At 38.0% G+C, this 13,187-nt stretch overlaps 1 protein-coding gene across 4 annotated transcripts in view; it reads left to right on the forward strand.

The window, feature by feature from the left end:
* The window catches only part of anks1b (ankyrin repeat and sterile alpha motif domain containing 1B), a 233,045-nt gene that overhangs the window by 49,493 nt on the left and 170,365 nt on the right, over window positions 1–13,187 (forward strand). For 2 of the 4 annotated variants that reach the window (XM_031313332.2, XM_031313331.2), the window contains exon 2: window positions 9,339–9,419. In XM_031313332.2, the coding sequence (XP_031169192.1) occupies window positions 9,339–9,419 (81 nt within the window). Of the gene's footprint in view, window positions 1–9,074; window positions 9,204–9,338; window positions 9,420–9,915; window positions 10,004–13,187 lie in introns of those variants that run through there. The other 2 variants (XM_031313333.2, XM_031313334.2) reach the window with 2 other exon arrangements.

Raw genomic sequence — 13,187 nt, forward strand, 5'->3', positions numbered from 1 at the left:
TTGCCACTATAATTGGTGTAGAAATGAAGCAGTAGAGAGTGACACATCTGTGAGGAAAGTAAGATGGAGAGAGGGGGAAACACCTCTCTCTGTAAACACAGTGCAGGATTGCCTATTGAGTTGCGTAGGTGTGAATTGAATTTTTTTGTGATGTTGTGGGAATGTGAAGTAAAAAATGAGATTGCTGTCGTGTTGGAGGTCACCTATGGAAATCCTTAGGTTGTATAATGTGTTCATGGTGTAAAGAGTGCCTTTAATAACTACATTTGAGTGATCTATCTTGCCATTTTTTTTATGTGTTGTGTGTTTTAGGGGTGGGGGAAAAAATCAATACAGCATAGTATCGCGATATATTTTCTGTGGCAATAGTATCGATACACAGACGCCAAGTATTAATCTATTATTATATATGTGTTGGTCAGTTTGTCTGCTTGACAATCCCATTTTGCAGCAATAAAATTGAAGTGAGATGAACAAACATATGAAATGTATCTTTTTAGATAAAACAGATGGTGACAAAGTTTCCTTTTGGGGACATCATTTGAAATTGGGAAAAATTTGAAGTTGGAAAAAAGGTAATAAATTGCAATATATCGCAGATGTTTAAAATCGTAATAATATTGTATCGTGACATAAGTATTGTGATGATATCGTATCGTGAGGCCTCTGGTGAGTCCCACCCCTAGTGTGTTTATATTAGGGCTGTCAAAATAACATGTTAATTTCGATTAATTAATCTGAGAAAAAATAACACGTTAAAAAAAATAACGCTTCCAGCCGTTCAAAATAACGCTTCCAGCCGTTCTAGCCACCATTGGACTGTAAAATGAAGGAGGGAGACGAGAATGTGCTGCCTGGATCATTAACTGGAACATTTACTTGTAAAAATCTTCTTCCTGCCAACCCTGGCTACCGAAATCTGGTGCCACTGATATGTCTGCTCTTCTCTCTGATGCTCTGAAACAGACCATACAGGAAACACAAACACCGCTGCACGTGACGCTAGTTAACACTATACTCAACAGCAGCTAACGTTAGCCTACCGCTAGCTAGTAGCTGGATTAAAAACTGTTAAAATGCTGACAGCTAACGCTAAACAGTGTAAAGTTTGACTGGGTTTTAGCCGTCGGAAAAACAACACAGACGGTGCTTTCATTGAAACTGATAAACTACAGCCTCGTGGTGCATTTGAAGTTATTGTAAATGTCCTTTTCCCATCTGGTGGTTGTTTTTGTCGTTCAACAGCAATTTACTAGTGAAATAAGTTATTGTTATTGTTATACATTATTATTAAATCATTTAATTTTGACCATATGGCCTTAGCAATAAACAAGCCGTTCTTTAATGTCACCAACTGTTGTTTTGTACCCTTTTTTTCTTTTCTTTTTTACTTTCTTAAAAAGTATCGGTTCAGGCACCGTTAATTATGTATGCGATTCATTTCGATTAATTAATTACAGAGTATGTAATTAATAAGATTAATTTTTTTAATCGATTGACAGCCCTAGTTTATATCAACATTGAATGGGATTTTTATCAAATATCACTATTAGTCATGGCCTTAAAACACAATATCAGTCAGGCTCCAGCTCAGACCATGATGCCGCTGTGTGCATAGGGGAAAGTGTTTGTGTGCCTATGACATACTTATCCTTTTAAATGGATAGTTTATCATACAGTACATACAGTTCAATACATGAGCATACATACTTGTTTATGCAGTCTTCCCTGAAGTAGTTGCCTTCCCTCTGCTCTCTCTGTATTTGTGTTCATGTGTACTAAATTGCTATTCTGCAAATATATGCACTTTTTTTTTTTTTTTTTTAACCAAAGAAGCAAAATAGAAGTTGAGAAAGAATGGAAGGAGGGGGACAGTGAAAGACACAGAGAAAGAGAGGTAGGGAAATGGTTAGTTCTCACTCCTCTCTGCAGAAATGTAATTGGTCTTTGGAAAGTTTACACACACCTTGCACTATAATTTTCCTCTCTTTGGTTGAGTGGATTTCACCTATGAAACACACACAAACACAAACACACACACACACACACACACACACACACACACACACACACACACACACACACACACACACAATTACATAAACCTTCACACTTGTTAAAGACATTAGAGTGTAAAGCAGAATTAGCATGCCCTAAAGCATCATAGTGGATGGACTATCTCTCTGTGAGTCACGGTTTGAACATCAAAGGCTAGTTCTAATGAAAAATGTATGTGTGTGTGTGTGTCTGTGTATGTTTTCGTCATCCTACAAGTCATATCAGTTGGTGTGCTCTTGCAACACTGCTCTTAATCAGCAGGTATATCTTCTGCTTCTTGCTCAAAACAGGATATGAAGCAAGTCCACTTCCTGTCTTGTGTTATCTGCTCTGATAGAAAACACACCTCATATTGGTTCCTTTTTTGATTTCCCGTGAAGTCATTGCTGTTGTTGAGCCGTCCATGTCTGTGGAACAGCCTTTAATTTTCATTTCAATGGGTGGCGTGAATTTGAACTTACTTTCCTTCCCGCAAAAAAAAAGTTTCCCTCTAAAAAGAATCTAGGACTACAAAGGTTTGCCCAATTCCTTCGGTCCTTGTCCTTTGAAGAGAATGCTCTGCTTTGATGTAGCTTGAACTTTGCTGCAACGTGATGCCGGCTTTAATATCCCTGGTGAGAACCAGCAAATGAAGCCTTTCATTCTGAAACATTGAATGAGAAGTTTGCATCCAAAATGAATCTGAAATCTTTTGCTACATTACATGTCTTCTTTCAAAACCACTGATGAAAAAGGACACTTCGAAAGAGTTTGGGGGTAATTTTAGCTCTTCTTTGATGAGCAACAACTTTTTCCAATTGCTTTAGGTAGTATTTTTGCAAATGGGATGTATAGAACTTTGGTATAAAACTTCCTGTGACTTTTTGTCAAGCATGAATCTCACCTTCATTTTGTTTATCTTCAGTAAACACCCAAATACATTTCCTGTGTCTCGGTTTGGAGGAACTTGTGGTGTTAGATACAACAAAAAACGTTTTTTTCTTTTGGGGTTTTCTAATATTATATCATGTCAGTGCAGTCCTCAGAGTGCTGTGCTGGAGTAAAGTGATGTAAAAGCGAGAAGAAACTGCCATGCTGTAACTGAAGAAGGGTTCAAACAGAGGGCAGCATCGCTCTGCCTGCTGGGAGGCCTTTCTTGACGTTTGACCCCTTTACCTTTCAGTGCTTTAATAAAAAATAAAATAAAAAAAGAGTATGCAGCAAGGTAGTGGGGGAGTCGGACACAGAAGAGAAGAGGAACAAGCTTGAGTCAGATATCCCTGATGCAAAATAACACTTGATTGCTGTTGTATGATGCAGAGAAAGAGGCAAAGAACAACACAAAAACACGCCATTAAACATTAATGTCAACGTGAGGTACGGTAGAAGTGGTTGTACATACACACACATACACAAAGACCACTTTTCTCACAGGAGCTACAGAAGTTAATTAGGTAGGAATAGGACATTGCCTGCATATTTGACATCAAGAGTCTGCATTCTTGCAGCAGCACCTCTATTCCATTATCTAATCTCAAGTTGCCCACTAATTCTATTTAAACTCTGCTGGCTGACTTTATGCTACTACTGAAAGCAAAGAAAACAATAGAGAACGATATGGCACCGAAGCGACTTTGGGAATTTAGAGGAGGAACACGACAGAGCAGAAATGTACAGCTGTGATAAGAAAACAGGTCTCATTAGGAAGTGATTCACCAAGATCAAATCAGTTATTATCCAATTTGTTTTTCTAAAAGGCACAGTCTCTGTGTTTTTGTACCTTTTTGGCAGTTTAAAGCTGCAGTGGACTCAATAAATGTACTTGTCGTTGACTGTTTCACTGTGCAGTGGTGAATCTAAATTCAATACTAAGCACAATAGAGCAGTATAAGTCCCAATAGGTATACCAAATGACTATTGTAGGAATATCAACAGTAGTAGAGTATAAAAGATACTACGCATGATAAGTTACTATAAACTCACCACTGCATACCACACTCATTCTATGTCTCTCTTTGAATTTGTGTGTAGCCTCACCTCATTTGTGATTGTTGAAATGTAGATGTAGAGGCAAAAAACCAGGAGTTAAAACTGCATTAATGAATTAGTTGGGGGCAGAAGAATTCCAAAAAGAAGTGAACAGATACATAGCACAACATTTAAACATTCAGCAGAGATGGAGCTAGCATTCATATACAGATTACATACATTTGTAATACTGTAAGTCCAGTATTCACTCTTTTTCTCTTTTTTGGTCTTCACCAACTCCTGAGAAAAATAGCATCAACAGAAAATAGCAATAGGTCTTGCTAGCTACAGTAGATGCTCTTCTCTGGCTAACTGCTAACTTAAGCTGTGTTCGAAACCGTTCCCTATCACAGAAATAGTGCACTATATTGTGTTCGCCCTTTTGAAGTGGTGTTGAAATTCTCTGCGGTTAATTTCATTCACTACATAGTCCACTATGAAATACCCACAATGCACAGCTAACTTGAGTGTACATACAATGTACCCTACATTTTACTCCCGTGTACCACAATGCAACGCGGCCGTTTTTTCCTAGAGGAGAAGAAGACGCAAAAGCACCAGCGAAAACTGAAAAGGAAAAATAGAGCGGGCTTTCATTTCTAAACAGTGGAAATGTAACATGCAACATATAAACAACCTTTAACTATTCTCCTGAGTGCTCGGTTTGTTTACATGATGCTGGGCGTGCCCGACTCCGTCACACAAATAACCGGAGCATCTACTGACGCAACAATACTTTCAGTGAGTGTCCGAAATCTCATTTGGTCGTTCCCTATATAGTTCACTATTTAATAAACAATATAGTGAATGAGTGAATGAGGGAACGGTTACGAACACAGCTTTAGTCTGTCTGTATTATTTTTACAGTCTATGGTCTGCCCACAGTTTGAAGGTGGGCTGCAGGTAGCGTACAGTGGGTTTATCAAAGCTTTTTTTTGTGTTTAAATATAGCTTCCTGTGCTGCTTTAGACGGGGTTAAGACTGAACCACACCGAACAGTACAGGTGCCTTAAAACCAAAACATGAGCTACAAGAGTCTAAAAAGCTGTGTAGAGATGCAGCATTTGATTCTCTGACTGTCACAATGAGCGACTCCCTTCACATTACACTCAGTCATTTGATTCAATGTTACAGTGAGATAAAAAAAACAAAACAATGATTAGTGGAGCTTTAAGTATTTTCCAAATCCATTGTTAAAATCTTGCTAAATCTTGCTTTGGTTGTTATTTGAAGTTGTTACTCCTCAAAGTAAGTAAAAGTAAGTGTTTGGAGTGAAACCCAACTTCGGCGTCTCTCCAAACACATATGTAACAGTGAAAGAAAAACACAACACCTTGTTCAGCTCACAGCGAGGCTCACACGCACTGCAGACAAGGTTTACACATTCCCTCACAAAGTGGCCACATATATTGGTTTGTGCAGGTTCTTTTATGAAGGTTATGGGACTTGGGTTAAGACTGCTGTGTTTGTGCTTTAATACGGTGCATTTGTGGGTGTGTGGGACTGGTGTATTGTGTTTGGGGCCTTGCAGAGTGCTGATCACATGAAAGACTCTTTGTACACCAAGTTTTTAATGAATTGCTGTACAGATTGATTGCTTGAAGTTAACAGCACCAGGGCATATGTGTGTGTGTGTGTGTGTGTGTGTGTGTGTGTGTGTGTGTGTTCAAGGTTGGGTTTGTTTGGTGAACAGCTATCAGATATAGAAAACAGCTTAGGGGAGCTTATGATACATTAGCTGTGTTTCCATCCAAGTAGTTTTATGTGATTAATGAGGAATTGAATTAGAAACACTGAGTGGAAATGGAACATTTTGATAAAACACACGGTGAAAGCTGTATGTAATATATATATATATATTATAGAGATATATTAGAGATGTTCTGATACCGATACCAGTATTGGAAAAGCCTCTGATACTGCCTAAAATGCTTGTATCGGTATCGGTAAGTACTGGAGTTTATGCACCGATCCGATACCACGTAATTAAGCTCTGCAGAAAATCTACTTCAAAGTAGTTTATTTATGTTCTTTTTACATTATGACTCACTGTCAAACTGGATAATAAAAGCAAGTTCTATGGCATTCATTGTTTGTGTTTGTTCATTTTTTTTTTTTTTACAAATAGTTTAACCTAAGCCAGGCCATACAACAATGATATAAATCATATCACATCCATACAGGGATAGTAGTATACAGCTGTTAAAACATAATAAATAAAATATATGACACAATGGTATGGAATAGGTATTCGGTATTGGCCGATACGCAAGTTCAGGCATCGGAATCTGTATCGGGAAGCAAAAAATGGTATTGGACCATCTCTAATATATATATATGTATATATACATATTTAAAAGACTAGTTTGACATTTTGGGAAATGTGCTATTTCACTTTCTTGACCATGAGTTGCTTGATTGTGCCACTTTCATGTCAGAATGTGATTAGCATAAAGACTGCAAACGGGGGAAAAGCTAGCCTTTCCATAGTTCAAAAATACACCTACCAATTTGTAAGCTTTAGATGACCAACACCTGGTGCGTGTAATTTTAAACTAAGTCAGGCTAGCTGGCTCATCTAACTTTTAGCAAGAAAGCAAGTAAGTGTATTTCCCAAAATGACGAGCAATTCCTCATTCCTTTAAAACAAAGTCTTATAGAGTCTTATACTGAGATAATTGTCCTTATTATAAATACTGGTTCTCTTGTACAGAGAATGTGCTATAAATGAGTGCTAATATCTTGAAACAAGACAGGAAACAGATAAATAAGGATATTACTTTCATTTTAAAATGTTTTTTTGTGTTTATGTCAACATAGCAACTTCAAATTGGTTGATGTTTGTAGTTTGAGTTAAACATCTGCTGTTTGGATCTCACTTATGTACAGTAGTGCTCATTGCTGTCTGTCTTCCTTCATTTCCCTAAGCAGCACACATGGCAAGTGTGTTTTTTAGTTTTTAGATGTGGCACATATACCATTATCTGACAGTAAAAGACAACAGAAATGTATTCAGTAACACTTTTTTATTTTTATGGTGGATGTTTGTGGATCTGGGGAAATCAAATCTATCCAAATGTACTTGACAGTTGAGTTAAAACAGGCATTCATTTCACTCCTTGTTGTCTCTGATTTTGCCTCCATCACATTTTATCCACTTATTATATTTTGGCTTCCTGCTGTCTGTTGTCTCCCTCTCCCCTCACCCTCTGTCAGTCTGCTCTTTTTAACAAGCCATCCTACTTGGTTCTATAGGTCAGCGCTGAAAGGGGTCAGAAGAGCAGCATGATCGATCTGAACACACACACACACACACACACACACACACACACACACACTCGCGCAGCATGTAGAGATCAGCCGGCCCAATAGAAACAAGCTTGTGCTGTGTGTCTCTCTCTGTGGTCTCTGCCCTTTGCCCTCGTGTGTGTTACATGTGTGTAATTTTCATGTACTGTATTAAGGTGCATAGGTGTGTATGTAGTTGTGTTTCTTTTGTTTTTGTGTAAAATGCACCTTTTAGGGCATTTATTTTATTTAAGGGCACCTGGATGTGGTTCGTTTATGGTCATCATTTAGTTCAGCATTGAATGCAGCAAGAAAAATGTTCTGCATCCTTAGCTACAACCGACTTGTTCTATTGTTAGATGCACGCTGTGTTTTCTGTGTGTGTGTGTGTGTGTGTGTGTGTGTGTGTGTGTGTGTGTGTGTGTGTGTGCGCCTGCCCTCAATACCACTTTTAATTCACGTTTAGTTGTGTGTTCATGTGTATGTGCTCACTACATTACACCACTGCCCTTGACTATTGTGTTAATGTCTGTCAAACTCAGTGAATGTTCTGCTGCCTCAACAATGTTTAGCTGTTGACCACAAGACACAGAATCAGTCAATGAATGGGAAAATATAAGTGCAATGCATTTGTTACAATAAATGGAATACAAATAACTATTTTAAAGTGCATTCTGTTTTTCCTCCAACAAAACAGGCCATGAAGTAAAAGGAACATACAAGAAAAATCATGAACATTTGACGGAAGTATTGATATTTAAGTCTTCATTTCCCAAGATACCTTTACTCCAAAATTATTAAAATGGAGAGATGAGGGTTGTGACTAGATACATATTTTAAACAATTAAATACATGAGCACAGTGCAGTTTAGAGACTAAATCGCCTAAAACAGAAATAAACACAGAAATGCAATGAACCTATATCAAAAAAGACGGACATTAGTACAGGTTAAACTATACAGATAGAAGTCAACAAGACACTATACAGACCGCTAAAACAACAGATAAGCTTTCTCAGTTAGTCATGCAGAGCTACAGGAAGCAACAAGACATTAGCATAGCTACACATTACAAACAGTATCCACATTCAGTAGAAGAAGCCTATGAGACAGTTGTGCATTTTGAGACTCCGTGTCAGAAGCTCCTGTATCAGGTTGTTTTCCATTTTAAATAAAAGCTAATACAGTCGCTTCTAAAAGTCACTTGATTCTGCTTTTCAGCCCAGAGCTCCTCAGACTGGAATTCAACTAATTAGTACTTCTCTCTGACGCACATGGAGGAGTTCATATGAAAAAGAGAGGTCATATAATTATAACCATGGGGAAACCCTGGGCTCTCTGTGTGTATGTCTGTTTCTATGTGTGTGTATTGTGTGTGTTTGTGTGTGTGTGTGTGTGTGTGTATATGTGCACAACTAGCTATCCTTATGAGATTGTGTTGTGCGGTTCATATTTATTTATGAACCCTGTAGCTCTTACTAGGCTACTATAGGAGACATCACAATAAATAAATCAATTAACTCGCAACAGGTATTCATCTCTTTCTCAGTGGATAAACATAGTAATTTAACATGGCACAAATATCAGTTAAATGAGACAAATCTCTGCAAAAACTGCTCTGAAATAGCATTTTCTCAAAATGACATCACAACCCCCCCTCTATCTAACCCACACTTGGCACATTCCATGAAGATAGTGAATACTAATTGGCTGGGTGTGGTTTGCCATTTCCTGGGTCTGAAACAGAGCAGGTGCAGCAGATAGGATAGGTAATATACTCAAACAAATTGATGAATTAAAGATGTTAAATTGTTCAGGCCTGTGTTTTCTGACTAAGAAGCAATTCAAAATGTACCTAACTATGTTTCTAAAACCACACAGAGTGTCAACCAGCACATTACCAAACAACAGTCACTTAAATACTGAGAGATGATGTGTAAGTGGCTGCGGTGGATTAATTCTGATGTATCTCTGTTTTATCTCCAGCATGTGGAAGGGCCTGAATGTCAACTGCACAGACAGCACAGGATATACACCTTTACATCATGCTTCACTTAATGGACACAGGTAAACTTGTTTTTGTGTCTTCTAGTATTATTTACTTATATGCATTTCCATACATGTATGTGCAATTAAGTGTCTGATGTATCTTTAAGCTGGAACCATCAAATTATTGGTATTTTTGTCCAGTAAATGATAAAAAAAGCTTTCATCGAAATAAATGTTGATTCATTTTCTGTCAATCCATCAACCAGTTAATTGACAATTCTTTTTAGCACTAATATGTTGCAGTGCTGGAATGTCTTGTATGTAGAATACATTGTGTAGTCAGGGTAAAAAAGTCAGAGGTAAATGTTTCCTTTTATTGTTTTTCTATTTCTCCTGTCAAGTGAACAGTGGTGTACTGTAACAGTTTTAAATAGTTAATCTCTCCCCTGTATTCCTCTCAGGTCCCATTGTGCTTTGTGCCATATGTGATTGTGTACATTTTGGTCAGGTCTCTCCTTTTCTGGGCCACTTGGGGGCAGCAGAAACAAGCTGTAACACAACACACCTTTTAAATTGATATGGCGAACTTTATTTACACATCCAGCATTTACGGAGCAACACCATAATTAATTTAGAGTCATGCTTCTGGACACCTGATGAGTGTAAGTCCAACACTCAGTGTCTTTTATCTGTTAGCTCTGTGTTTGGTCTCCTGAGAGAAATACCTGACTCTAATGATCAACTAGCTATGTATGTTCGCCAGCTAACAGTCTCTGACTTTGTCTGCCATTTGATGCTGAGCATGCATGTATAGTGGGTTTTTAGAGCTTTATTGCTGAAAACCGCTTCCTGTTGTGGCCAAAAACAACGCCAGGAGAGCGGTGAAAGTGAAACAAAACAGTTGCACCTAGAGAGAGCGAAGTTAACGTTAGCATAAAGTAGGAGCTGAAGCAGCTAACGTTAGCCCTACAGCTCCATAAAGTAGAGGGGCCCCGGTTTCACAAACAGATTTAGACTGGTCAGTAGTGTTGGGTCCAGTCTTAATATTGTTCTTGGATTAGTCTGATGCAAGTTACACTGTTAAACAAACAAAACAAAAAAAAAACCAGGCTAACTCAGCTTTTAGAGCCATATTTTCATGGTAATCAGTGACACCTGCTGAGTGGTCTAATGACAAAAAAAACGTTATTTTTGTTTTTCTGTTTTCTAAACAATGTTGTGGAGCGACTAATAATAAAGTAAAGAGTTTTCAGAGACCGAAGTTACTTCTTGTAAATATACAGCAGTGTGAGGACGTCTTCACTCGTTTTCTTTTTTTACTAAGGAAAGTATCCGGAGCCTGACTGTGGAGTTAGCAGCAGCGTTACTGAGCCCTGTTAACCTATATGAAGAAGTCACAGCATTAGCTCTGCTACAGGTCTGCACTGCATTTTATGCTATGGCAGTTTTGGTGTTGTTGCATTTACTAAATTTTCCAGTAAAATGCCCCTGTATTTAAAATATTCTGGAAGAATCCAACTGTTATGTAACAGTTGGATTCTTCCAGAATATTTTCTGCTGGAGTGAAGGGAGCTGCTTGGTTTAGGTTTGACACTGTTGCTGAGTCAACTAAGGTTCATCACTACCAGCAGTCCCATTTAAATTGTTACATTGTTTTCACTTTGTCCTTTTGATATGTTGCTATAAAGATATCGAAAGGTTGAATGCATAAATAAAAAATGGTAACTGGTATTTCAGAGTTAATCTGATTTTTCAAAAGGCTTTGTATGAAGGGTCACACAGAATTTAGAAAACAAGTGAATTCCAATTGCAAAATCACATTAAAACAGTCATTGTTCCACGGTCATGCCACACCTGTACTCTCAAAATGAGTTGTCAATAATAGTCAAAAATACAAAATTGCAAAAACAATATTCCTGCAAAAGATGAACAGTGACTGCTCTGTGTGCGTCTGCACAGAACTAAAGGGCCGCTTCCTTTCTTCACCTGGGCCTGCTGAGAAATCTGGTACACAGTGTGGATTAGCTGCAAGCCTGACCACTATCCCAGTTTGGCAGAACTGAAGGATTAGAACTGTTTTGGGGGCAATTATGTGGATTTCCTCCTTCAGATCAACTGGAGAGGATTGGAGGGAGGGAGAGAAAACTGCAGCCTCAGATTGAAAATTAGGCCGCCAACAAAAAACTCCAAGGGAATGATTTAAAGTGTTCATATTATGCTTTTTGGCCTTTTCCCCTTTCCTTTATTGTGTTATATATTGTTTTTTGCATGTTATAGGTTTACAAAGTGAAAAAGTCCAAAGTCCACCCCAAAGGCACTTACCATCTTCCAGAGAAAACACTGTTCACAAACTGCTCCAAACAGCTCTATTGTAGTCCAGCCTTTATTTCCGTGACAAACGTGTCACTTTGTAAGACACGTTATAATGCTCGCCTAGCTGCTAGCGTGGCATGACCTCATACTCTGCAACTGACAAGCTAGCAGTGCTTACCTAGCTACTGCACATGTGCGACTCCCAACAAAGATTGAACAGAAGTGTGATGCCTCACTCTGTATCTAAAACAGAGAGCTCAACACACAGGGTGAAAAGAGGAACTGCAGCAATGTGTAGTACAACAAAAGTATGGTGTTTTCTGAAAATTAAACCATGTAAACCTATTCTGGTACAACCTCTAAATACAATTATGAACCTGAAAATGAGCATAATATGAGCACTTTAACGTTTAGGTAGGATAGTAAAAAGAGAACCAGCAATTAAGATATAGACAGAGAAAACCTGGCAACAGGCAGTGCTGTATTTAGAGATTTGTTATTCAGGCTGGGTTTCAATTGTTTTTTTATATTTAATCATTTACCACATTTTTATTTTTTAAAAAAAGCCTTTCAGTGATGCAAGCAGGCTCAATCCAAACTGCAAGAAGTTGAATATTCTCATATTTGACCTTATTTTTTACAGTCTACAGTATGTATTTGACCCTGAGATACTCCCAGTGTGATTTTGCTGGACAACTGCCACTTAAACCAGAGTGAATTATGTAAAAATATAATAAATTATTAATTAACAAATCAGTTGATTAAGCATCTCAGTGCTGCTTTCACCCCTGCTCCTGCGAGAGGCTTTGCCCTTCTCTCTCCTCGGATTCTCCCCCTGACATTTTGAATGGAAATGAGGCACTTCACCTTTCCTCTTCAGAGAGAGGTGGCAACTTCAGCAGAAGACTTCCTAATATAAAACAGTATCGCTGACATTACTACTACTGAGCAGCAGCTAAATGGATTTCTGGCACAAACCCAGGCGCTATGATTTGTCGCTCTATCTATTTGTATAATAGAGATAACTTTATTAGAGGGAAACATGGAAATGTTTGTCTTCTATTAATTGTTTTCATTGTTTGTTTGTATTTAATTTCCAGTTGAACTCTGCTATCACTGCCTCCAGTACTGAGTGAAGTAGGTAAAGGAAACACAAAAGTAGATAAGACACTGGCATGGACTAGTGAAGCGTAAATTGTCTAGCACAAGCTATAATACAAACAATTTGAACTTCAGCTTCTCATGTACACGTTGATATACATAAACCTACTTTTTAAACCCATGATTTAAAGGCATTGATCACGGAGACAAAACAGGGCGGATTTTGTCTTTTGCAATATTGTGCATGCAATTGTGAAGTGCAAAATTTCCAACTGGTGTAGTTTATTCTGTCAGTGTGTTTAATTAAACATAGAACAGCCTCTGTTTCTCTTTTCCTCCTAAGAGTGTTATAGTTATGGACAATACAGGTTTGATTGAAATAAGAAAGGGGTTAAAGTAAAGATGGTCTATGTGATAAATTATGCTAAACTT

The sequence above is a fragment of the Sander lucioperca genome, chromosome 20, assembly GCF_008315115.2.
Source record: "Sander lucioperca isolate FBNREF2018 chromosome 20, SLUC_FBN_1.2, whole genome shotgun sequence".
NCBI classification, from domain to species: domain Eukaryota; kingdom Metazoa; phylum Chordata; class Actinopteri; order Perciformes; family Percidae; genus Sander; species Sander lucioperca.